This window comes from Amblyomma mixtum, chromosome 8 (genome assembly GCF_055824585.1).
Source record: "Amblyomma mixtum isolate Tamu chromosome 8, ASM5582458v1, whole genome shotgun sequence".
NCBI lineage: Eukaryota > Metazoa > Arthropoda > Arachnida > Ixodida > Ixodidae > Amblyomma > Amblyomma mixtum.
The window spans coordinates 53095542-53120953 of record NC_143019.1 but is presented as its reverse complement, the minus strand read 5'-3'; the positions used below and the strand labels follow the sequence as shown (position 1 = coordinate 53120953).

Here is a 25412-nt window from a genome sequence, read left to right as displayed (position 1 = left end):
CCGCAGCAGCAGCAACGGCGTGCGCAAACCGAGCGTGCAGACCGGCAGCAGCCGCGGCCAAAGCTTCAGAAGATGGAGGCGAAATTCTAGAGGCCTGTGTACTGTGCGATGTCAGTGCACGTTAAAGAAGCCCAGGTGGTCGAAATTTCCGGAGCCCTTCACTACGGCGTCCCTCATAGCCTGAGTTGCTTTGGGACGTTAAACCCCAATAAACCAATAAACCAATAAACCATAAACTTCAGAAGCAGCTCAATCGCTCTCTAACTCGGGTACTTTGACCACAGGTCCACAGCGATGGCCGTACCTGCCGACGGCGCGGTGAGAGACCGGAACGCAGTGACAGCCGAGGTGAGCCCTTCCTGCCGCAGCACCATGAGCAGGTGCTCCCATTCGGATCTCTCCGAGCGTGCCAGCGGCGGCAAGCGCGTTGCCTACCCACCAAGGCGTCCCGGTTTTCAACTAACTGCTCGGCTTCAGCGAGATGTCCGAGCTACGCGAGATGAGGCGTGCAGCTCAGCGGGCATTCGCTGCCAGGGCCGTCACACGACGACGGAGCTGCCAGAACTGGGAACGGGGCCACAGGTATGGGCCGCACGGCCGATGTTCCTCGTGCTCTTGAAGCATGCAATGGTCTCTGTCAAGACATTCACGGAAGCGGCGCGAGAACGCTGCACTAATAGTTCTGATTAATGGGGTTTAGCGTCCCAAGGTGACTCGGGCTGTGAGGGGCGCCGTAGTGGAGGGCTCCGGAAGTTTTGACTTCGTCTGGGACGAACTTACCGAGAGGTTTGGGTCAGGGTCTTGATATTAAGACGGAAACCTTTAATGCCTCATCATTGTGAGCAGGAGTTGTCGACAGAAATGTCCCGCTTTTCAATTGGTCGAAATGGTCGTGACGTCACAATGCGCGAAGTTCAAACAGGGCCAATTTTACTTTGGCTAGTAACCATGCGACCAATTAAAGGGATGGTATAGTGATGCTCCAAGTGAAATAAATAAAACCAGGTAGGAAAGTGGTCGAGTTATGAAATCTAGCCAGGTTCTCTGCAGTGCGAGACGAGCAGGCTAACCACTCCGCCATGCCAGCTCGATGGTTTGCACTGAGGAAAGGCGCGTCTGTGCATACGGCGTCTTCGTTCAGTCTCATCTTCCTCCATTCCCTGACGTGAAGTTAAAATAAAAACAAATTAAAAAAATAAAAAAAAACACAAAAGAAAGTCAATGCAAACCAATGCGCAAGGAAAGGCTTTCGCCTAGCAGCACTTGAGAGCCATAGTGCCCCCTGAGTTTTTTTATCTCCTAGAGGTATTCTCAATCGGCCGAGGTCAACTTGGGCACACTCTGGTTTTGTGGCACAGTATAGACGTACACAGATCAAGGGGGTGGGGGGGGGGGGTGGCTGGGGGAGGGTGGGCAGAGGTCTCCTTGATAGACATGAAGGGGTGCGCAGTTTTGTACCACATTGTTACATTGTTCTTTGCTGCCCAGAAGACGTGAATGGGTGGTACCATTAACTTGTGCTCCCTCCCCCTTATGGACAGGCCTGTGCACGCTTATGGCACTAACAACTCCTTTAGCTTTGTCTCTCTGTCTGTTTATGCAGAGTAGGGCAGGCCTTATTGCTTTTAGCACGCATAAATTGCAGACCACACTTCGTGTTTGACCCGGCGCAGTGGCTCAGCGGTTGAGGCGCTCGTATACCGAGCCGGACAACCCAGGTTCGAACCCGACCGCGGCGGCCGTGTTTCGATGGAAGCGGAACGCAAAAGGCGCCTGGGTGCTGTGCGATGTCAGTGCAGGTTAAAGTTCGACAGGTGGTCGAAATTATTCGGAGCCCTCCACTATGGCGCCTTTTTTTCTCTCTTTCACTCCCACCTTCCTCCCTTCCCTTAGGGAGTGGTTCAGGTGTCCACCGAGATATGTGAGACAGATACTGCGCCATTTCAGTTTCAGTTAAAGCTTCCTATTGCACCCTCTACATTCAGAAGAGAAACTTACGGGTGTGCGTCAGTGAACAGCCTGGGGGCTGCCCTGATTACTGACGAAAGCAATAAAGCGCGCAATTGGTTGTGAGTGGCTTTGACGTGCAGTTGCGTCTCTGCTTCGTTCTTCCAACAAGAATTGTAACACTCTTTCGCCGTTGCTGCCTTTGTCTCTGCTACTCTTCCTCCCCTTCATTAATTGTTTTTACCTTGATAGAGCTCTGAGACGAATTAAAAGTCCTTCGAAGAGACGTGAATGCGACAAATGAGAAGTGTACAGCGTTGGTATATAGTCTAAGCCAAACGTTTTTTATTTGAGGCGGGCACCTAAAGACTTGCGGTGCAGTTAAAAGGCCAAAATCTCTTATATTTGAGGGTGAATTCTTTTTATCGTTTGGGATATTCAGAGGTGCCATAGGGTGCCTGATACACGACTGAAAAACAAACCGTTTGGCATGATGAATTTGGACCAATGCTGTGCTTAAGCTTTGACGCATTAAAATTGTTTTCTCGACAGTTAACTTTCTGAGAATATAGGCTCGATTCACGGAGGTTCGTTTTGTTCGTGCCGTTCGTCTATTGCTGTCAATTCCTTCGTACGTTGTACGTCGGCTAGTACGTTGTAAGACGTACTCGTACGTCAGCTAGCAAAATCCGAGTCTCATAATTCGGATCCAATTAGCGAATTTTGTGGCAGTCGTGATGGGTCTTGGAGGAGGAATAACGTACAATGTGTGGTTAGCGTAGCCTTTTGTTAGCCTTCGTCGGCGAAGCAACGACTATAGCTTGTAAACTGAAGAGCTGCTTGTGGGCGCATCCATATTAACACGTGGTAGCATTCTTTTCGTCGGGGACTTCTGCAGCACAGCCGGAAAAATGCATGAAGTTCGATGTGTACTACCTGTAGCAATTAAGAAAGTGATACACCATGCATTATTTCACTCTCAAATTAACTACTGCCACTTAGTCTGGGGGACCGCAGCCCGCACACATGTTAACCTCATTCTTATCTTGCAGAAAAAGGTCGTCCGTGTCATTTCCTCCACCGATTATATGACACATACACCACCTTTATTTATCCTACACAGTATTCTACCAGTAAGCAAAATGTTAGAGTACAAAGTCCTGCTTCTTATGAAATCCACGACCTCCCACCGCAGTAAATTCCTCCTGAAACTTGCATCCTTACAAAAAAGAGACCCACCCAGATATACACGTCAAAGAAACAAATGGCCGGTACCGCAGGCTCGCACAAAGTATAGGAGGCAAATGATGCAAATGCAATTCCTAGTTCCTAGCACACTTAATTCAAATGAATGATGGTGTGGGAATGCCGGCTGTAAAAGAAATGTTTTTATGAGAAATTTTGTCAGTCGTATGGAGGATGAGAGTTTTTTCACTTAACTATTGTTTGTGTACATGCTTATACATCCTCACTGTGTCTTCTCATAAACGGAAAATTTTGCCTCCCTATCTCTATTACCTCATAGTGAACATCTTATTTTGTACTTATGCCTGTCGCTTAGAACTATTTAGTAGCGTTGTGGTCTAGATGTCTGATTATGATTTCATTTATTGTTCTTCTTGCCTGTCATATTGTGTCATGTTCAATTTGATTTAATTGATAAAAAAAAACTTTACCTGTTTCGTCTCTCTTGTGTTAGAAATTGCAGTGTTTATTCAAATTGACCCTGTGCTTTATTATGTCTGAATTCTGTACGCCCTGCTGCCTTGTAATGGGCCCCGGGCCTAGTCAAGCTACTCTGAAGTAGCTTTTTGCTTAGGGGCCTTTCTCTCTTTTAGAGAGAAATAAAGAATATGTGTATGCATATGTATGTATACGCGGTATTCTTTACTTTCTTTTATCGAGAATTGTATGTTGTGTCAAAGCAGACAAGCAGATCTAATTTGCTTCTATTTACGGCGAGGCGTCCTAAAACCTACCGTTTGTCTCTCGCTTCCTCACAGGCTGCAGGTTCTCCTAGTGCTGGAAGCTGCTCTCGAAGTGCAGCGATAGCCCAGGTGCGGCTAAGCGATTTGGGGGCACCTGCTCATTGAACACGCCTCCGACGCACCCCTTCATCATCGTATCGGGGGCTATGGCGTTTATGAGGCGTTGGAGTTGTCGGAAAAATGTAAGGTGAGTTGGCGACAGTTTAAGCAACACTGAGTCCAGCCCGGCGCCGACAGCGCGCGGCTGCTTACACGGGTCTAGTTGCTGGTCAGCAAGTAAAGGGTCTGAGGAGAGACCCGGGGAAAAAAAAATGTCTGAGGCTTAACTTGGTTAAGCCTGGAGAATGCGAAGCATCATCGTGTCGCGTAATTTGGAGGCGCACAACCACAGCGACGGCGCGAGGTGGGCCCCCGTTTCTCCACTGTCGTGACGTCATCGTGTCACGTGGTGTGACGTCATGTATCACGTGATTTGGCGGCGCACAACCACAGCGACGGCGCGAGGTGGGCCCCCGTTTCTCCACTGTCGTGACGTCATAGTGTCACGTGGTGTGACGTCATGTATCACGTGATTTGGAGGCGCACAACCACAGCGACGGCGCGAGGTGGGCCCCCGTTTCTCCACTGTCGTGACGTCATCGTGTCACGTGGTGTGACGTCATGTATCACGTGATTTGGAGGCGCACAACCACAGCGACGGCGCCAGGTGGGCCCCCGTTTCTCTACTGTCATGACGTCATCGTGTCACTGTCACGTGGTGTGACGTCATGTATCACGTGATTTGGAGGCGCACAACCACGGTGAAGGGCTGAAGTGGTAGCTAAAGTAGCATGCTTCGCATAAAAACTGGGCCTGTAACTTGTGATTCGGTTGCTTACGCCAATGAGAGTGGGAAACGGCAGCAGACGGACACGACAGTGACAGCAACGCTGACACTGTCTCTAGTTCCTACTAAACGCGGTGTTAAAAGACGTCGGGATAACAGGGCTATAGTTTATGCAACTCAAGAACCGTGCCATAAGGAAAGGCGGGAAGGTGTGACATTTTTATTGGAACATCCTTTCTATTAGGCTTTCAGTACGTCCTGGGCCAAGGCGACCAGGGCACGTTGCAGCCTCAGATCCAGGGAAGCAAGCCAGATGGGCCACGGTGGAGGTGGGGGGAAAGGATAGGCGGGGGACTGGAAGGCTGCGTGGCACTGTGTAAGGCAGTGTTATATGTCTGCATATGTGTGTGGACAGTTTGGGCACTGAGGTGTGGAAGTGTACCGGTATAGATAAAGTTTGGCTGGTGTACTCAGGAGATTAGACTGTATTCGGCGAAGAATGCGAGCTTCACGGATCGATAAGGATGGGTGTGGAGGTGGTAAATCAGCTAAATCCAATTTTTGCTGCGCGTAGTATTCGTCGACAGTGCGTTTGTAAGCCCTGACCGCATGCTCCGTCGGTGGGCTCGTCCATGGGATCCCCGGCGCCCCCTGTATAGTTTCGCAGGCAAGCTGCTGAGCCAGCTCATTGCCGGGGATGCCCATGTGACCAGAAGGGTCACCGGTCGTGGGCTTTATGCTAAGAGGGCGGCATCTAAGGTGGGAGTGAAAGAAGAGAGAAAGGGGTGCCCTAACCAAGGAAATGAAAATTGGATTTGAGAAAAGGAAATGACGCAGTAACTGTCTCTTAAATCTTGGTGGCCACCCGTAGACCTCCCCCGATTATGTCACCAGTTGAAATTCCTGCTGCAAGGTATTCTAATTTGACTAGTACGTTTAAGCTGCCCGAAGCGCTGAGTCGTATGCCAGCATCCGGATCATTGTGCGGCAGACGGTTGGCATGATAAGTTTCTTCCGACGCGCGGTGCCGACTACAACAACTTCGACATCGACGGCTGAATACTTCACTCCGGCATTGCACGCAGGCACACAGGCCTGCGGTGTGCACGGTGTCTTAATGCGAATACAGCGAAGTTTTCGTACCATTCCTAGTGGATAAGTCATGTTGCCCTCTGAAATCGCTCGTTCTGAGCTGGGATGCAGAGAAGCTTACTTTAATGCAACAGTACAAGTCACAGCCCTGAAGACTCTTAATTTTAATGAGCAGCAGCAAGTACTCCTTACCAGATTGAGCCAAAAGGTGATCACGACTCCTTAGCCATTCTTGGAGTGGGTTTTTTTTTCTTGGTCAAATGTTTAGTGGAATCCCCCAAGGTGGAGTAGGTTTGTAATAAGGGAGTAATTACTCATCGACATCCACCCGAGCGCAGCCATACGGCTACAAATGAAAGCTATATAAAACTTTACCAGAAACTTCGTAGTTGAAGAAAAATTCGTCGTGGTCCGGGGTTCGAACCCGGGACCACCGCTACACCGGAGCAGTCGCTCTACCAATTGAGCTAACTGGGACGGCAAGCTTATGGTAGGGCGAGAGCGAATTAATCAATAACTCTAAGTGGGAACTGTGGTGGTCAAATGTTTAGGGGAATCCCCCAAGGTGGAGTAGATTTCTAATAAGGGAGTAAAGTTGATTTTTAGCACACGTTTCGCATCGTGCAGGGAGCTCCTGAACTGCGTTGATTTCATTGTGCCTCGCTTTCTTCTGATGACGCAGATTGACAACCTTGGCAAGCTGTGCGGAAAGGTGCTCAAGGAGGAAGCTGTACGGAAAGGTGCTCAAGGAGAACCTTTCTGGCGACGCATGCATCGGCGCCTACCACCACCTCGCCGTTAAGAAGGCGACAGTGCTGTCGCTGAAGATGCAGCTAGGTACTTGAGGACTAGATCAGGTAAGAACCTCATCGGACAGGGCAGAGGGACCGGATGGGCCCTGGCAGACGGCAGCGGGCGTATAGTGCGGCAGGAGGACAATCGTAATCGACGAAATCTGCGCATAGAAGCTTCAGGGACTGCACCTGAAGTGGTCTCGTGAGCAAGCCTCCTGCGAAGGATTAGCTCTTCAACCAACATTACTAATACTATTTCTAGTGACGTCGCTTGCTACAAACTCACCAGCAATTCATTTTTGTACCCTCAGGGCCTGAGGGCATTACAGAGAATAGTGGGGATACACTAAAATACAATATAAATAACAACCAAAAAGAGAGGAAAGTACAAGTACACAGAAATAGGCGAAAAACACAAAGGAAGAAAATGATCTTTATATCTGTAGCGGGGATGCATTAAAACAATTTGTTCATACAGTAAGAGCAGAATTTAGACTGAAAATCATATGCACATTCAGGAAAAAAAAATGTGTTTATGAAATGCATTATTTAGTATCTCTTATAAAAACGATGTCATGGGGAAGGTGATTTCAGCTGGCACAAGTTCTAGATATAAATGATCGAGTTATGAAAACATTTTGTGTGGCAAAACGGAATCCCACCTTTCTGGCAGTGATCATACCCCCTGAGAAACATGCCCACTGAGAACGCTTACATGAAGGGACGCTTGACTTCCCGGGGATTCCATTTCGTCAGTGCATGAAAACTTCTGGACCGATGTTTTCTGTATTTCTGCAGCGAAACCGGTTCCTTTTTGCTTAGGACTTTTCCCTAAAAACCAGCGAATTCGTGTTCGTGCCACACGAATCCTGCTTTGTACCAAGCCGCCATTTTTGTTGCAGAGGAGGCAGAGTCGATCGCAGGCGGCAATGCCTTCCACGAATTATTCACTCCTTCACCTCATCCGCCAGACAGTAGACGCCTCATGTAGCTGACGGCTTTCTCTTTCGACATAATTGTGCCGTTTAGATGAAGAAGCCAGTTTTTTTTTTCTTTTGCCCAGGTATCAAATAACGACGACGATTTCAATACTCTGACCGCTCAGGAGATGCGGAGAGTAATACTTCAAGATCACCTGCACACAGCGAAGGATATGAACGTAATGTAGTCGTCGATCCTGCAGTGCTTATGGGCTGGCATTACTGACAGAAGAAAGCATCTGGCAGAGCTTTGCCTCCGGTCTCTTTTTGCCGGAGGTCAAGACGAGTGAGTATGCATCAAGCTCATCCCTACTATGCCATATGGCAGCTTTTACTGTTGTCAGTGCCGAAGATAAGGGCTGCTTCCGAAAGAGCCGACGGCGTATCGCGGTTCCGGTAGTGTAAGTTGCGGAGTTTTAAGACGACAGCCTTTAACTGTCTTTAGCAGCCGTGTCGGCAGCCATATCGGCAGATGTGTCCGCGTTTCGCCCTCACTGCTTAAAAAAGGTCTTTGGCATTTGAAGCCATTTACTCATTTGGCATTTGAACTAGTCATTAATCACTCATGACTAGTTAGTCATGATTGGTTAATGACTAACTAGTGATGAATAACCAGTCATGACTGGCTTGTCATTAGTTAGTCATTAATCACTCATGACTAGTTATGATTGGTTAGTCATGTCTAGTTAGCCATTAATTAGTCATTACTAATCATGACTGGTTAGTTATTAGTCATTAATAATGGGTAACCGTGACTAATGACTGATTAGTCATTACTGAGAATACTGAACAAATAAAGATGTTTTTAATCAATCAGTGAATCATTACTAGTTAGTCATTAACCAGTGATGACTAGTTATGACTGGTTAATGACTGGTTAGTCATGCCTAGGCATGACTGGTTTGTCATGACTGGTTAGTCATGACTAGCCAGTCATTAACCAGTGATGACTAGTTCGTCATTGACCAATAATGACTAGTTAGCATGACCAAATTAGTCATGGCTAGCTAAACCAAATTGGCCCATAGCTGCCTCCTGTGTGCCAACGGCCGTGTGGCCAAAGTTGCGTGTAAAGGCTTTCGCCTCGCGCACTTTAGATCGTCAAAGCGGCCCCTGCAGTTCTGTTTAGTGCTCTAGCACTTATGGTGGCCATTCCCCACATTTAGCCGTTGTGTGTCTGTCTGTCCGCCTGTCTGTTTCCCTTAAAGGGAAACTGCATAGGTTTTAGAAATCAACGAGCTTAAGAGGGTCGAATGAGTGAAACTTGCAGGTAAAGCATGCGAAGTCTTTTTGGGCTGGCTCTTGATATTGTGAAGTAATCGCCGATTAAAATCCGGACGCTATTCAAGCTTCTCCGCAGCGCAAATCGCCAAATGGGGTGGGGGATGCGGGTGCATGATAACGTCATCGAAGGTATTGGTACATTTCCAACGCACAAACTCCTGCTTTGAAGGAAAAAAACCAACGCCACAGAAGGAAAACCCTGCCAAGAGTTGTTTGGCAGCGTCTAACGAGTCAGGGCAGGGTGTGGCTGACGACAGTGGTAATTTGAATTCATGCCTCCCGTGACGTCACGCTGAATTTCTCTGCACCGCTTTGGTGCTTTAAGAAGAAGCGCAAAATTCAATCGTCGATTACGTCACTATTTTAAATGATAGTGCAAAAATATTTGGCACACTTTACCTACAGCCTATATAGATTTGAATCTTTGAATATCGCGAAATTCTCAGAAAAGTGCTGCAGTTGTCCTTTAAGCCAGTTTTGTGGCAGGAAGTGAGCAGCCTGGCCACTGTGAGAGGCGGAAGCTCGATTAATCGGGAGAGGCTGCTCTGGGTGAGCAACCTGGAACGCAACCAAACCCAAGCGATCCAAGTCCCAACGATGCCAGCACCTGCCTTAGAGGGGCAGTGGCGCATCGCTTGACCGTGGCACCACTCCACCAGGAATGGTACGAAGACTCCTGCAGGGATCTACCAATGTAGAGAATGGCGAATTGCGCATATGCGGACATTAACCCGTTATCGCTGACCATACAACTCCAATCCGTAAACAGTGGATCTGAACACCCAGATCGAAGTGGAAACCGGCCTGCTAGCGCATATAGTTCGCATTGTGCCTAGCAACTCAAATCGACCAAAGTATTTTTCATCGTTAGTATTCTCGTAAGGCCAGCTCTATCACAAGGATAAGGGCATGGAGACAAAGAACGAAAAGACAGCTTCTACAGAATACAAGGGCTTTAAGGGTAAATCGATGTGAACTGCATTCTAAAGCTGTTACACCTTGTGTTTAGCGTGCGTGCCTAAATCGAATATTTGTCAGCTCTATACTGCTTGCAGTGAAATGATGTGACCACAGACTCTGACAGACGCTTTTCGATGGCTCATTATACTGGCGCTACCTCCAATAAGCACAATCTGCAGAATGAAAAGCAGCATCCCGTTTCGCAGGCGTGATTTCTTAATACGCCTTTGCCGTTGCGTCGATCCCTATCTGACCCACAATTCGTTTTTTTTTCTCTCTCAAACAGGGCTCTGGTGGACCTCGAGGACTTTATACAGGCGGAAGGGGGAATACACCGCTATGATGGTAGGTTGGTTACTCCTCTGCGTGAAGGTAATATTTCCGAGGCTTAAGAAACAACGTAAATATAAGGCACTTCTTCGGTATCTTTGGCCTTCGGCACATTCTGGTATTCATTGCGCTAACAAAGTGAAAGCGACATCTGTGCCGTCGGCTTCCCCGCTATTTATTTATTTATTTATTTCAAAATACTGCAGGCCTATGTGGCCCAAGCAGGAGGGGCAAACAACCTAACAACACAGAAAAGAAACGAAAAATAACACACATCGTCATTCGGCGATAACAAAGGGAAGATAAAAACAACAGCATTAAAAAATACAAAATGAGACAACTTAACCAAGGAAATGTTCTTCCATTGCGTTGCTAAAATTGCTATTTTGAAAACGGGATTCTGGGAGCATGTTCCAATCGGAGATGGTTCGGGGGAAGAAGCAATACTTAAATGAATCTGTTCGTACAAAGATAAGCTGCAGTGTGTGTTCCTTAGTGTGTCGTGTACGTCTGGTGGTAGAAGGTTGAACATAGTTAGGTATTGGAATGTTTACCTCGCGTGAAAGAATCTTACGGAGGAACAAAGTTCGGTTTATTTTGCGGCGGTCTGAAGGAAGTGGGATATTTTTTTCTGCCATTAGCTTTGTGGGAGAATCAACTCTGCTGTATTTGTGGAAAATAAACCTGACTGCTTTCCTTTGAATGATTTCAAGGGAGTTAATGTTCTTTTTCGTATGTGGATCCCAAATGATAGATGCGTATTCGAGCTTCGTCCGAAGAAAAGTGTTATATGCGAAAAGCCTAATATTAGAGGGAGCGGAACTGAGTTTTCGTTTTAGGAAACACAATGTTGAGAATGAACACAATGAACACGTGCTCACATAATCACTCACATACCCCTTAGCATGAGGACATCCTGGATAACTATGTGACTAGGAAAGGCTAGGAAATTAGAGAATAAGAAATAAGACTAGGAAATGGATCTCACTCAGACTAGGTATGAGAGTAGGAAATGTGCAATGGCTGGTGACTGCGTATCCTTTCATGCACTGCTCAGTGGAGATCAGCGTAATAGTCCGTTGTTCATTACTGGACGCAACCTGATTAATGGAAAGATAATGTGGAGCAAGATGGACACATCCGGGAATCACTATATATGCACTGTATGCCTTATGCTTTACGCTCCGGTACGCGTCAGTCTCGTATGATAGATGAACCTGAGTGCTCCTGCGCGCGAGGACGATTACTAACGAGCTCGGGATCTGAGCGAACACGTCATCTGAGCCGGCCAAGACGCTGACCTCCTCGAAGGCTGTTGGGTGGTCGGCGCGCTCGCAGTGTTCGGCGAGGGGGTTGGATTCCGAATTCATTAGCCGGATGTCATTTTTGTGTTGCATTATTTTTTGATGGAGGTTTTTTTTTTCGCCGACTTTGAAGCCGGGCACTTGGAGCACCGGATTTTGTAAACGACAAGGTCTTTTGGTCATGGTAAGAATTCGGAATGAATTAGGAATCCAACCCCCTCGCAGAACACTGCGAGCGCGCCGACCACCCAGTAGCCTTCGAGGAGGTGAGCGTCCCGTGGAGTCATATCTGTTCAAAAGGCGACATCTGGAGTCATGGCACATCCGGCTCACAAATGCGGTGATGAATAGAACTCCAGGAACGCTCCCCTCTGCGTTCGTTAGTGGACTGCACCACGTGCTGACAAAGGGAGAGCGAAGGCAACACCCCACTGCTGCTGGCACACTTTAGTCACCCCTGAAGAAGGGACCGAGTTGGTCCCGAAACGTTGGGCAAAATTCAAGTATTGGTTGGCGTCAGTTTTCTCTCCACTAGCTCGAGATCTACGCGACGCCACATTCTCCGTGCAGAGTTTCAACGATCCAGCTATTCCTATGGGGTTCGTTGGACCAGTCGGCCTGTCTCCCAATACCTGGCTTGCTTGGTTTTTCTGTTTGGGAGATGGACGCTGGGCCCACCACGAAACCTCGAAGTACTGAGGACCTGGTCGTGAAACCAGCGAATTCGTAGTTCATTCCACACGAGTCCTGCTTTGTACCAAATCGCCATTTTTGTTGCCGAGGGCGCAGAGTTGCTCGCAGACGGCAATGCCTTCCACGAATTATCCGCTCCTCCACTGCATCCGCGGGACAGTAGACGCCTCATGTAGCTGACGATTTTCTCCTTCGACATAATTGTGCCTTTGAGATGAAGAAGCCAGATTTTTTTTTCCTTTTGCCCAGGTGTCAAATAACGACGACGATTTCAATACTCTGACCGCTCAGGAGATGCGGAGAGTAATGCTTCAAGATCACCTGCACACAGCGTGGGATATGAACGTAATGCAGTCAATCTTGCAGTGGTTATGGACTGGCATTACTGGCAGAAGAAAGCATCTGGCGGAGCTTGGCCTATGGTCTCTTTTTGCCGGAGGTCGAGACAGTGAGTATGCGTCATGCTCATCCCTACTATGCCATGCGGCAGCTTTGACTATGTGTCGATGTTGAAGATGAGGGCTGCTCCCGAAATCACCAACGGTGAAGGCTGGTTCCGGTATTGTAATGCCTGAGTTTTATAGTGCGCTAGCATTTATAGTGGCCATACCCAGAATTTAGCCGTTGTGTGATTGTCGGCCCGTCTGCCTGTTTGTCTGAAGTCTGTTTTTGTGGCAGGCAGGTGAGCAGCCTGACCACCGCGTGAGGCGGCCGCTCACTTAATCATGAGAGGCTGCTCTGGTAGAGCAACCTGGGTCTCAGCCCAATCCAGACAACCCAAGTCCCGCCGATGGGAGCAGTTGCCATAGAAGAGCAGTGGCGGATCGCTTGACCGCTGCATCACTGCTCCAGGAGTGGTAGGAAGACTACCAGGGATCTATGATTATAGTAGAATGACCAGTTCCGCATATAGGAACATTCGCTATCCGAACAACTACGATCCGTGAGCGCTGGATCTGAACACTGGAACAGAAGTGAAAATCAATTTGGAACTTTGACGATGTAAATTGCGGAAGGCGAGAGCCTTTGTGAGCCCCTTTGGCTGCTTCTGTTGCTGATTGAGACTGAATGCTGTTTACGAATGAAAGGAGTCGTCTGACTCGGTTGGCTGAAATGTCAGCGCCACCATGGTGCCAAGCGCATGCGCAGTAAGGAGCGACGCGAGCGCCACCAAAGATATGATGATCCAACTACCAATTACTGACTGATACCAAAGATATGATGATCTAATACCAATTACTGGCTGATTACTAAATTACTAATTACTGAATACTAGTCAACTACGAATTACTAATCAATCAATGACTAATAACTAATTACTTATTACTAATACAGGTCTAATTACTAATAAGTAATTAATAGCTAGATAATAGTACCAATTAATAGATAATTACTAAATAATGATTTCGACTACTATGACACAATGTATTCAGGGATTTCTGGTTACTGTCGCCAGAGGAATTTTGCGGGATTTGGAAAAAAAGGGGCAGAAATGCGTTCTCGGCCGCCTAACAGAGCATTTTTGCCCTTTCGTCCTTCTCGCAAACATCTCTGTACCCTCACTCCTACCTTACGTGCGCCGTACGTAGTTCGGTACCGCCGCTTCGATATCCAGCTAGCGTGTGCCCTAGTCGCTTCCATGTCGAACATTCTTGGACAGAAATTTTTAACATCGGAAAACTGTAAGGCACTGGTATAGAAATATTCGTGGTATACGGGTGCATTCTCCGAATACGTAGCAAAATCTTTCTTTTAAAGCGTTTCCATCGCTGGCATCGAGCAGTTAAGGCTGCAATACAAAACCTTCGGGAGACGCTTTTGACGATAGCAGAAACGTTAATAGCAAAAAAAAAAACGAAATTGCCGACAAGGGAGTTAAATCATTGTAGCGAAAACTTACAATGTGCGAAAAAATTGCGCTAAAAACTCCTTTTGCTGTTCTTAAATGCTTTTGTCCAGAATTGTTGGGTATGGATGGACAAGTCTGCATGAGAGTGGGAGCTAGCGTCATCATATATGTTTCTGTTATACTGCGGTAACGCTCCTCTTTCGGCCACAAAGCCGCGGTGTCCGTACGTGCGTGGGTGGATCGGGGGCGCCCTCCAAGGGCGGAAAGATTTATTTTTAGGATGGCCCTCAAGAATGCCCCTCCCGTCCTCAGAAGCCTGCACTCGCAAGAAGCTCACGCAGTGGCGTAACGACAAATCAAGCACAAAATGAAATTCAAAGACTGCACTGGGAAGGTGGGGACCAGTGTGAAAGCGAATATCTAACCTATACAGCTAGAGTAGATTTATAGCATAGCATCGCATCATTGCCTGTGCTGGCATATTGGCCACGGATTTTCGTCGAGAGAGGACTAGTCTGGTAACGATCTCCGAGACGGAAGAGAAAGGAGGCAATAAACCTTTATTTATAGTTGGGATAGTTATCGGCCTACTAGATGGCCAGCTGGTCAAGCCTACTGGCAGCCTCATAGGCGCACTTAAGGACCCGGTCTCGTATGTCCGGGTCCAAGCTGCGCAGCAGGGTCTCCGAGTCGTCTGGAAGCAGGATTTCCCCTAATTCTGAAGGTGGGGGTTCTGCTTGCATCCTCAGAGCACAAGTTGAGGGGAGCTCTCTCATCGCAGAGGGTGCATTGAGGAGAAAATTTATTTGGGAACATATGGGAGAAAACTATCGGGTTAGGGAAGGTGTTTGATTCTCCTCCAGGTGATTTCCTGCTCTCTATTGAGCTTTTGTACTGGAACTGAAATTTTCTTAGTCCAATGAGTGGATTGGATCGTGAAATGAGATTAGGCTATCCTTTGCTGTCCCCAGAGAGGAAGTTGTCACTGCCCGACCGACTAAACCTCGGGCTGTTTGGCGAGCGCCATCGTATCCAGCGTTGCCAGTCAGCCGGCATCCACATAAATTCATTGTCCCTATTTGGGGAAGGGGGGGAATCTCATTAAGGATATTTTAGAGGGAACTGTGCGATTCTGCCCCGAGCGAAATTGTGTATGGCAGTCTCTTAGTCACTAATGAGATTATCTGCCGGTGAATCTATAATGGCTAAAGCTAATGGCTGTCTCCGCAGCCATTGCGGATATACGTGAAAACATGGAGGCTGAGAGGTCTGTGGCGTGTGTTCCCGTAATCCCTGCCACTGCAAGTGCTCTGTCGGGAGCTGAATACTCAGTTGCATTTACGTAGACGACACCTGTCGGGAGCTGAATACTCAGTCGCATTTACGTAGACGACACCTGTCGGGAGCTGAATACTCAGTCGCATTTACGTAGACGACACCTGTCGGGAGCTGAATACTCGGTCGCATTTACATTGACGACACCTGATGGCTTCTTATATCTCCGATGTAGAGCCAGTGCCCTGGTTGTCCTCCTACCCTTGGGGTGCACAGGGTGCATGTTTTTGGGAACAGGTTAATGCATTAAAACCTATACATTGTTGAACTCCCCCCTCGCCTCTTGAAGAGTCGCCGAACGATGAAAGGCCACCGGCACGCTATATGCTTCCGCATCACAGCGGCTAGGGTATAATCTAGGATATCGAAGCGGGGTTTGGCGCTGGTTCCGATCCACGACGGCGCCCGTGACGTAGGACGTAAGCGCGCCGTACCCTTAAGCTGGAGCTGGATATCGTTAATGGCTAACGCCCATATATACGAAACTGGTCATTCCGTACTTTACATTCATAGGTCCCTGCGATCGGTTGAGCTTGTGAAGACCCAGGCTGCTCCTCTCGAGCAACCCCTCGCGGCATGTTAACGGCCACCTGCCGGAGTAAGCAATTTGATCGCAGTCCGGTGGGCTGATTATGATGACGGCACGAGGTCACGTGAATTGGGGTGAAATGCAGGAGTTCCCACCAGCTCTTGATGGCGCACCCGTGACTGACCGTCGTCGGGAAGTGGTGCGCAATGCGGCGGAGCCCTCCACTGCCTTCCTTGTGCAACCTCCGGAGGGCGTTGAAATCCGGCACTTTCGGCCCGGCGGCTACAGTGGCAGGTGAGTCTAGCGGTCCCCGCCACTATCGGGGCATCCTTAGTGAGAGAATTAACGCGAATTTCGCATATAACCTTGATCTTCTCATTTTTATGAATTCTTGGAACACGATACCGTAGCAGTGTTTAATAGAAATAAAAAAAATTGGCAGAGGCTTAGCTTGCTTTAGCCCGGAAGGTTGCGAAAGCAAATTAGGAGCAACTTTAGCGACTAAAGTAGTGAAAGGCAGAAGCCTGAGTGCTGCACGGAACGCCGGAATTAGCTTAAAGTGCTATTGAGGTGTCCTCTAGACCACTGAGTTGGTTAAGCGCATTTCCTTTCCTCCAAATCAATGCAGTCCCCTTTCTTAAGCCTCTGGAACTGCGGCGCTTCGTGGCTACCGCTCGGACCGTGCCGACGAACAGACTTGGTAGCTCAGATTTCACCTCTGTATGACGTCACGGACGCGAGCGCCTCCACGCGTCATCAAACTGGAGGCCGTCTAAAGGTCAAACGTCACTACCGCCGGAACCCCGCTGAAGGCCCAAAACCTAGCGTGGTATTGCTTTCGCAATAAAAATTGGGTTTTGAGGAATGGAAATAGCTCAGTATCTGTCTCGCATATCTCGGCGGACACCTGAACCGCGGCGCCGTAAGGGAAGGGATGCAGAAGGGAGTGAAAGAAGAGAGAGAGAGGTGCCGTAGTGGAGGTCTCCGGAATAATTTCGATCACCTGGGGATCTTTAATGTGCCCCGACATCACACAGCACACGGGCGCCTCTTATAGAACTTTTGAAGAATATTGTCACGTTGTAGTGATGGCAGTCCAGCGGTCAGGAAGACACGAACCAGTCTTAGAAACGAAGCTCTTTATTTCGGCTGACTTGCGCCCGCAAAAGAACTGAATCACTCGGCGGCGGCGTAAGCAACAAACGTGCTAGTCGGTCGTCGAACTGCGAATGTCCGCCACTCGCGACATCGCTCAATTTAAAGCCGGCAAGGAAACTTCCAGATAACAGGATAAGATCATGTACAGTAATCTGGAAAAACCTAGATGCAGCCCTTCATGGCTGCGATCAATCGAGATTAGTCTGGTCGCTTCTCGCGTCACGAACAAAAGTGATAACAACCCTTTTCTGCAGCCTTGATCATGAACGAACAAACACTAGAATGATACGCGGCAATATGACTCTCCAGCATGCGCTGTCACGTCTGTTGGGTTCAGAAGATAAACTCGTATTCCAGTACAGCCCTGCCTTTCATGAATGCAAATGCAGTCGGAGGTTTTCCACAAGTCTTAGGTGCTTACACTGTGGAGACGGGTGATGATTCGAACTGTAATCCGTAGATGGATGCGCGTAAGGATTGGCTAAGTTTCTTTTAAATCCCTAATTTTTTGTAGGACATATTGTATGAATGCTCTCCTATGCACAGGTCTGTGGGCAACCCCAGGCAACCGGAATTTTTTTTACCTGAGTGGAGCGCAGTTTGAACGGCGTTTAATTGCTCCTGAACCACAGTTGGGGATGATGTAAGGCTGTCGGTCGCAGATTTCATGCTTCACAGCAGAGCCGGCAAGCCTAAATATCGTAGAAGCTGTCCTACAAGACTGCAGAAGAGTGTGCATGTGTAAATCCCCAAAACTTTTTTTATAATTTCATTTCCTTTTAAGCTGATTTGACGTTTACCTTATAAGCTTAAGTTTTTCCATTAATTGTGTATTATTTAGCGTTTCGCTGCCGCGGTGGCTCAGTGGTTGTGGTGCTCGGCTGCTGACACGAAAGACGCTGGTTCGATTCCGGCCGAGGCGGTCCAATTTCGATGAGGGTGAAATTCCAGAGGCCCGTGTGCTGTGCGATGTCACTGCACGTTAAAGAACCCCAGGTGGTCGAAATTTCCGGAGCCCTCCACTACGGCGTCCCTCATAGCCTAAGTCGCTTTGGGACGTTAAACCCCCATAAACCACGTCGTGACAAGGTCATGCGTCCGGCCCATTATGCGACCATGGTGGGTTGCGCGAGGGAGAGGAGAATCTTGATCCCCAGGTTGGCAATAGGCTGGGTCACGTGAGCCACCCGACCTCGGGTCGATTTTTCCCTCAACGCCGACGACGACGTTGACAACGCTGAATTTTCTGCGGAACGGGGACTTAATTCTATCGCGTCAGAACAGTGCATTTCTCATCAAAGTGGAATAAATCTTAAAAGGACGAATACTTATCAACTAATCGATTTACTATGATTGGCGTGACCCACTTCGCGATTGTTTCGATCGGTTTCGAGCTCGTGTGGTGCTGGGTGAAATGATTTTCAAGAACTGGAATCGTGAAAAAATATAAGGGATGCTCACCTACTATCACTATCCTTTGCAGCCTCGCCTATTCACCGACTCCGTGTGTGGTCAACAGTTGAGCGTTATGATTTCGAGGAAAATGAATGGCACCACCAGGGAGATATAGTCAAGGTTGCGGCTTCGACCGCATGCAACGTGCATAATAATGTGCAGACTAGAGAGAGAAGCATGACATCTATTTGCACGCTAATGGCTGTTGACGTAATCCAGACGATGCACGGATGTCGCGAAGCGAATCGCTTCAGTGATGCTCGATGCACTAGAGATGAACCCGAAAAAACACATCTCACCCGAAAGACGCGGGTTCGATCCCGGCCACGGCGGACGAATTTCGATGGAGGTGAAATTGTACAACGACGTGTACTCTGCGATGCCAGCGCACGTTTAAGAACCCAAAGTGGTCGAAATTTCCAGAGCCCTTCTCTACGCCGTCTCTCATAGCCTGAGTCGCTTTGGGACGTTAAACTCCGTATACCAAATCAAATATCATGGGCTAGTTAATTGTTCACATGATGTGTTCTTGAGGTTCATTTCTAGTGCATCGAGCATCACTTCTTTCGTCTTGTATGATCCGCACCGCCTTGTGCCTATCACTTCAGTGACTTCACGGCAGTAAGTTTTCGTTATGACATCGCACAGTAGAATCTACTATATGCTAAAAAGCGCAAATGCTGTTAAACTTTGCCAAAGATCTGAAGACTGAAAATGGTCCAATGAAATGTGGTAGAATGATTCGTCGCCAGCAGCCTGTCAACGCCCCGTGCAGGGCAGAGGCCTCTCCCGTGTGTCTCCTATTAACTAGGGGTGTGCGAATATTCGAAATTTTCGAATATATTTCGAAAATTATATTTTTAGTATTCGTATTCGATTCGAGATCCAAGTAATCGTGTTCTTTCGAATATTCGACCCGACGCGAATATTCGTATCTAGCCGAGTATTCATTGTGAGCACCGGCGTTCATTTCGGTCCGCAAGCCCTACCGACAGAGACATAGCAGCATGGCGGCGCCCAGAGCAATGTGCATGGATGAAGGAAAATTTTTCGGTCGAATTTTTCATTCGAGGAAGGAAAATTTTTCCTTCCAAGGGCCAGCCGTAGCTGACTGCGCTGGTGAGCTTTTTTGTGGCTATACCTGCGAAGCTGCTATAGTCAGAGCTGTGCACGAAGTACCTCGCAATACGTGCCAGGTCAGTGCCAAGTGAGAGGGCATTTTCGGTTGCTCGAGGAGTCGTTTCAGCAAGAAGGGAACTACTTACTGCCTGACCATGTGGAGCAGCTGGTTTTCCTTCACGACAACCTTTTATGTTCATCCCAGCAACGTGCTTTTGTGCTGATGGTACGCTAGCCTTAATCAATGCGGTGTACCAGCCATCCTCTCTGATATTTCCTCTTCTCAGACACACAACACCTTTTGTGTTCATTTAATCACTGATAGTTGAACTGTGATGTTCTTGGGTGCTCAAATAAATGTTTTGAAGTGGTTAAATGCGTCTGTCCTTGATTATTCGATATTCGATTCGATATTCGGGATCAAGTATTCGTATTCGATTCGTATTCGAAAAATTTGATATTCGCACACCCCTACTATTAACCCTTTCCCTTGCCATCTGCGGCCACCGCATCCCTGCTAACTTAATCTCACTGCTACTGCTACGCTCGCCTTTTCTTGGAATCCTGTTTGTTACCCCTCTTGACCATCGGTTATCTTGCCTTCGCATTACATGCCCTGCCCAAGCCCGTTTCTTTCTTTTGATTTCGACTAATATGTCATTCATCCGCGTTTGTTCCCTCACTCACCCTGCCCACTTGATGTCTCTCTTAACGTTACACCTATCATTTTCCTTTCCATAACTCGTTGCGTTGTCCTTAACTTAAGCTGAACCCTCTGTTAGCCTCCACGTTTCTGCCCCATAGGTGAGTACCGATAAGATGCAGCTGTTATATACTTTTCTCTTGAGGCATACTGCTAAACTGTTATTCATGATCATAAGGAACCTGCTGAATGCGCTCCTGTCTATTCGTCTAGTTATTCCGGATCCTACCTGCCCTAAGTAGACGCATTCCCTTACACTTCAACCAACTCGCCACAAATTGTACATTGCTGTTTCCTTCCCAGACTGTTGAAGATTACTTTGGTTTTCTGCATATTAATTTTTAGACCCTCTGCCTGTCTAACTCTTTGCTCGTTCTGTGCAGTTCATCTCCTGAGTGACTTAGGAAGACAGTGCCATCAACGAATCACAGATTACTAAGGTATTCTTCATTCACTCTTATCCCCAACTGTTCCCCATCCAGGCCTCTGCATACCTCCTGTAAACAGGCGGTGCACACCATTTGCGAGATTTTGTGTGCCTGCTTTACGAAATTTCGTATTGGAATTTTATTGACTTTATGGAGGACTATGGCAGCTGCGCATGACATGTTAAATTCTTTTTACATAACCCTTCGCCCTGATTCTGCAGTGTCTGCATTACTGTGGAGGTTTCGAGTCAAATGCTTTCGTAATTTATGAGGGCTATGTATAGCGGTTGGTTATTTTCTGCACATTTTTCTATCACCTGATTGATGGTCTGAATATGGCCTATTCTCGAGTGTTCTTTACGAAAGGCCACCTCATCATTTGAATGAAGTCTAAGGCTGTCCTGACTCTGGAGAGGTTGTCAAGGAGAGGTTGTCAAGGACATACTCTCCTTTGCCTAAAAAGTATTTATGGCTTATGGGGGTTACAGCCCGAAGAACTCTGGCTGGGAGGGACGCCGTAGTGGAGGGCTTCGGAAATTTCGACCACCTGGGGTTGTTTACCAAGGCAAGGGTTGTTTACCAAGGCCCTTGCCTTGGTAAACAACCCCAGGTGGTCGAAATTTCCGAAGCCCTCCACTGCGGCGTCCCTCCCAGCCGGAGTTCTTCGGGTGGTTAAACCCCCATAAGCCATAAATACTTTTTAGGCAAATTAGAGTATGTCCTTGACGTCTCTTCTTAGGGATTATGATGTTAGCTTTCTTCCAGGCTTCTGGTACGCTCGGGGTCATTAGGCATTGGGTACACAGAGTGCCTAGTTTCTCTTGCACAATCTTTCCTGCGCTCTTCAACATATCTGCTGTTAATTGGTCCTCACCAGCTGCTTTCCCCTTTGCGTTTCTCTTAGGCTTTCTCATTATCAAGTGGTGGGAAAAGTGTCTCCGTTTGAAATGCAATCTCCGCAGCAGTGAAATACTTTGGCTGCCGAGCGAACGTTAACAAAACTACAGAGAGCCACAGCATTCAGTTTTACTAAACAAAAATAACTCGTGTTAATATCTTTTTTGAAGGGCTGCTTAGAGTAATTTAATTATTCCAGAAATAGAGAATACATCGGGCGATTCACGCCAAGTGTTGCATGAACTAGTAGTGCCTGTGACGTTTCATATCAGAGGGGAACTATCGCATGGGGAAGGCGATGCATTCGTAGCCGTAACTTGGTGACAGCATACCATGCTGTCATCTGCCGGCAAAGGTCGCCGGCACAGCGGAGGCCGAAGAGATTGCCGTTGCGCTGGCGGCAGCAGAAGGCTACAGAACGGGCCGATCTCTCAACATACTGACGGACTCCAAGGAGACGTGCAGGAACTACACGAGGGGCAGGATCAGCAGAACAGCCCTTAAAATACTCAGCGGGGTAACCTCCGCCATAACCCAGGCATAACCTAATCTGTTTCGAGACAAAAAAAAATGAATGACAGAAATAGAGCCGCTCTTTAGGACTGCTTTGATTAAATTGGTACTCTAACTGCTTATATTGCGTTTTTTTTGCGACCACTCATATGCTTGAAGAAGGCGTGGCTCATTATCTCCTTTTTCTTTTCCTTTTTTTTGTTTTCTAATATTGGTCATTTCTTTCTCTCAGAATTGTGACTGTGACCATGCGACCGACCGCAACCGAGGTGGACACTCATCTGCCGCTCCCCGGGGCCCCTCAACCGTCAACACCCCAATGCCCATGCCTTGCCTAATTAAGCAATAAAAAAAAAACGGCCAACGGCAATAAAAATTGTGTAATACTAGATTAAGCGAGAGAAATTCGCAGTGCTGAATGCGCCTTCCGCAGCGCCATCAATGCTTGCGTTTCAGGACACTCGTATATCACCTCGTTCCTCGTTCATGTTACGCCGACATTGCGGAAGCCGCGGAACCGGGAAACATGCCCTTGACAGTTGTCGCTGCAAAATTCCCTCCGAGGTTACTTGAAGGGAGGCTTATCTCTCATATTCCGTTAGAGACGATAATTTGTGAGCGGCTTGTGGATAACGTATTTGTAGATCATCCTAAGGGCACTTGGGTTCCGGGAAGCAACTGTTAAGCATATCATCAGGTCGACTACGCGCACTGCAGGGAAAAGGCACCTCTCGAGTGTCCAATTAACCCTGTCTCTTGTAGGGCAAAGACACGTCCCATGTCTCTCCAATTAGCTGCGTCCGTCGCACCCCCGCAAACGTAATCTCATCAGCTCAAGTAATTTTCTGCCACCCCCTGCTATGCTTGCCTTCTCTTGGAATTCATTCCGTTACCATTAAGGACCAGCGGTTGTCTTCCCTTCTTATTACACGATCTGCCCAAGCCCATTTCTTTTGTTTTGGACTAGAATGTTGTTAATCCGCGTTTGTTTCCGCACCCACTATGCCCGCTTCCGATCTCTCAACGCTCGACATCAAATATGGCTCGACTGCACCGCGCCTTGGTTTCGAATTTACGGTGGCGCGAACTGATCGCCTCTCGTGTTGTGCATTGCATGTCGGCGTCTTCATCAACTAACATCCGTGTGCAATGGATCCACAGCGCACCGTAGTCACAGTGCCCTTTTAAGGTGCATTAAGCAGTCCCAGAATTTCATAGTTCGCTACCACTATAAAGTCGCGACGTCGCCTTCTTCCTTCTTGATCACTTCGTCGTGCGTCACGGCGCTCCGCGAGAACTCCTCAGTGACCGCGGCCGTGTTTTCTTGTCTGAAGTTGTTCGCGAGCTTCTCGATGCGTGCCACTCAGTCCACCGCACCGCTACCGCTTACCACCCCCAAACCAACGGCCTCACCGAACGATTCAACCGTACTCTTGGGGACATGATCGCCATGTACATTAGCTCCGACAGCTCTAATTGGGATCAAGTCCTCCCGTTCGTGACCTATGCGTATAACACCGCATCTCAAGCAACCACCTGATTTTCCCCATTCTTTCTTTTATTTGGGCGCGAGCCTCCCTGTCTGCTAGACACAATCCTTCCCTACAACCCCGACAGCTCAGAATATACTTCCCTTTCTGACATTACCCGCCATGCTGAGCAGTGCCGCCAGTTGGCTCGCTCCTATCACCGCCGAACGTCAAGGGCTCCGGAAACATGAGTCGGACCAAGACACGCCCGCTACACACTTCTCCACTGGATCATTGGTCTGGCTCTCTGTTCCGGCTGCGTACAAATTTTCGGCCAAGCACATTGGTCCTTACCGCATCTTAGAGCGTACGTCACCAGTGAACTATATCATCGAACCGGTGACACCTTCTTTGGACCATCGCCGCCGTGGTCGCGACGTCGTTCATGTCAGCCGCTTGAAGCCTTATTACAGTCCCCTCGTCGTCTCCTCGCCTTGAGTCGCCAGGATGGCTCCCTCTTTCCGCCGGGGCAGTTGGAATGAAGATGATTCAGCACCGCCACCAACGACGACGAAGCGCTAGCGCCGCCCGTGTAAAACCAGGCAGTGTGAGGTATCAATGACGCGACTGCGGTGCAGGATTCCCAGTTTAAATTTATACCTATGCAGATGTGGGTGGTCTCCAACAAACCTATGTGATTCATGCGGGGTCGTTGAATCTGTGGACCATTTCCTGCTCTACTGTCCAAAGTTCGCACTTCAGAGAAAGATTTACCTGGAGGTCCCTCTCTCCAGGTTAGGGCTCCCGTTATCTATGCCAGTGCTGTTATCGTTCGGAGCGAGCGCCAAAGGATTTGCTTTGAGTTCAATTTGTGGGAATCTGCATGATTACATAATTGCAACTGGTAGGTTGATTTGCTAACTCCTTTAAAAGTCTCGGAGTTTTTTTTTGTTATTTTTTTTAATTATTATTATTCTCGCCAAAATGTTCTTTGTTATTTCACTTCAAATATTCTTCTGTCGTTTTTCATGAATACATTTTTCAAAATTCACGTTTAATCCCATGAAAATTTTCTTATGTATACCACTACTCCTTGGCCAATCCCCCCACGTGGGTATGTGCCATTATAAAGAGGTGAAGAAGAAGAAGAAGCCCGTGAAAGGCTCGATCGTGCTGGATAACTGCCGCTTGTGTGCCGGGCTCTCGCCTCGCTGGTTCCTAGACGACTTGCGCCCGGGTCTTCATTGCCAGCGCTTCAACGTGCCAATAAACCACTCTACACCCCAATCCCCGATGCCACGGATCTTTGTCTTACCATGAAACCCTAGCCTCGAACCGAAAGGAAACTCTACACGTTAGCGCACATATTTTACATTTGGCCAAGTTCGCTTAATCGGCTGTAATTTTTAGAGCGTTGGCCCATACACTAACATTATTCATGGTCGCGTTAGTATGAAACACAAGGTCATCAAAGTGGTACCATTGGTACACAGATTGTGTACCATTTAATTGGCGTAGGTCGTTCGGAGTGGTATCAAACGATTCAGCGCATTACGGAGCATAAGGTTACTGCCGAATCAAAGCGTAGCTTATCATAGCGATTCGCACCGACCACATTTGGTTCCACAAACCGTGACTTCTTGAAACTTCAAACGTCTACTACGGCCAAACTAATTGACGTAGGACATTCGAAGTGGCGTAAAAAGATTTTGCCATCTTGCACTGTATACATTGGCATTAAAAAAGTACATATCCGAAT

The 25412-nt window shown here is 47.9% G+C and overlaps 1 protein-coding gene across 7 annotated transcripts in view; it reads left to right on the top strand.

The window, feature by feature from the left end:
• LOC149332447 (uncharacterized) overlaps window positions 1–22575 on the top strand; it is an 82518-nt gene extending 59943 nt beyond the window's left edge. For 4 of the 7 annotated variants that reach the window (XM_089558046.1, XM_089558045.1, XM_089558054.1 and 1 more), the window contains 7 exons: window positions 285–582; window positions 3951–4122; window positions 6536–6710; window positions 12448–12646; window positions 16057–16205; window positions 20730–20786; window positions 22417–22575. Coding sequence is in view for 1 of the 7 variants with exons in the window: in XM_089558056.1 (XP_089414182.1) it covers window positions 285–582; window positions 3951–4040 (388 nt within the window). In the remaining 6 variants the exon portion in view is untranslated. Of the gene's footprint in view, window positions 1–284; window positions 583–3950; window positions 4123–6535; window positions 6711–7710; window positions 8147–10157; window positions 11597–12447; window positions 12647–16056; window positions 16206–20729; window positions 20787–22416 lie in introns of those variants that run through there. The other 3 variants (XM_089558047.1, XM_089558050.1, XM_089558049.1) reach the window with 3 other exon arrangements.
• The last annotated feature ends 2837 nt before the right edge of the window (window positions 22576–25412 follow it).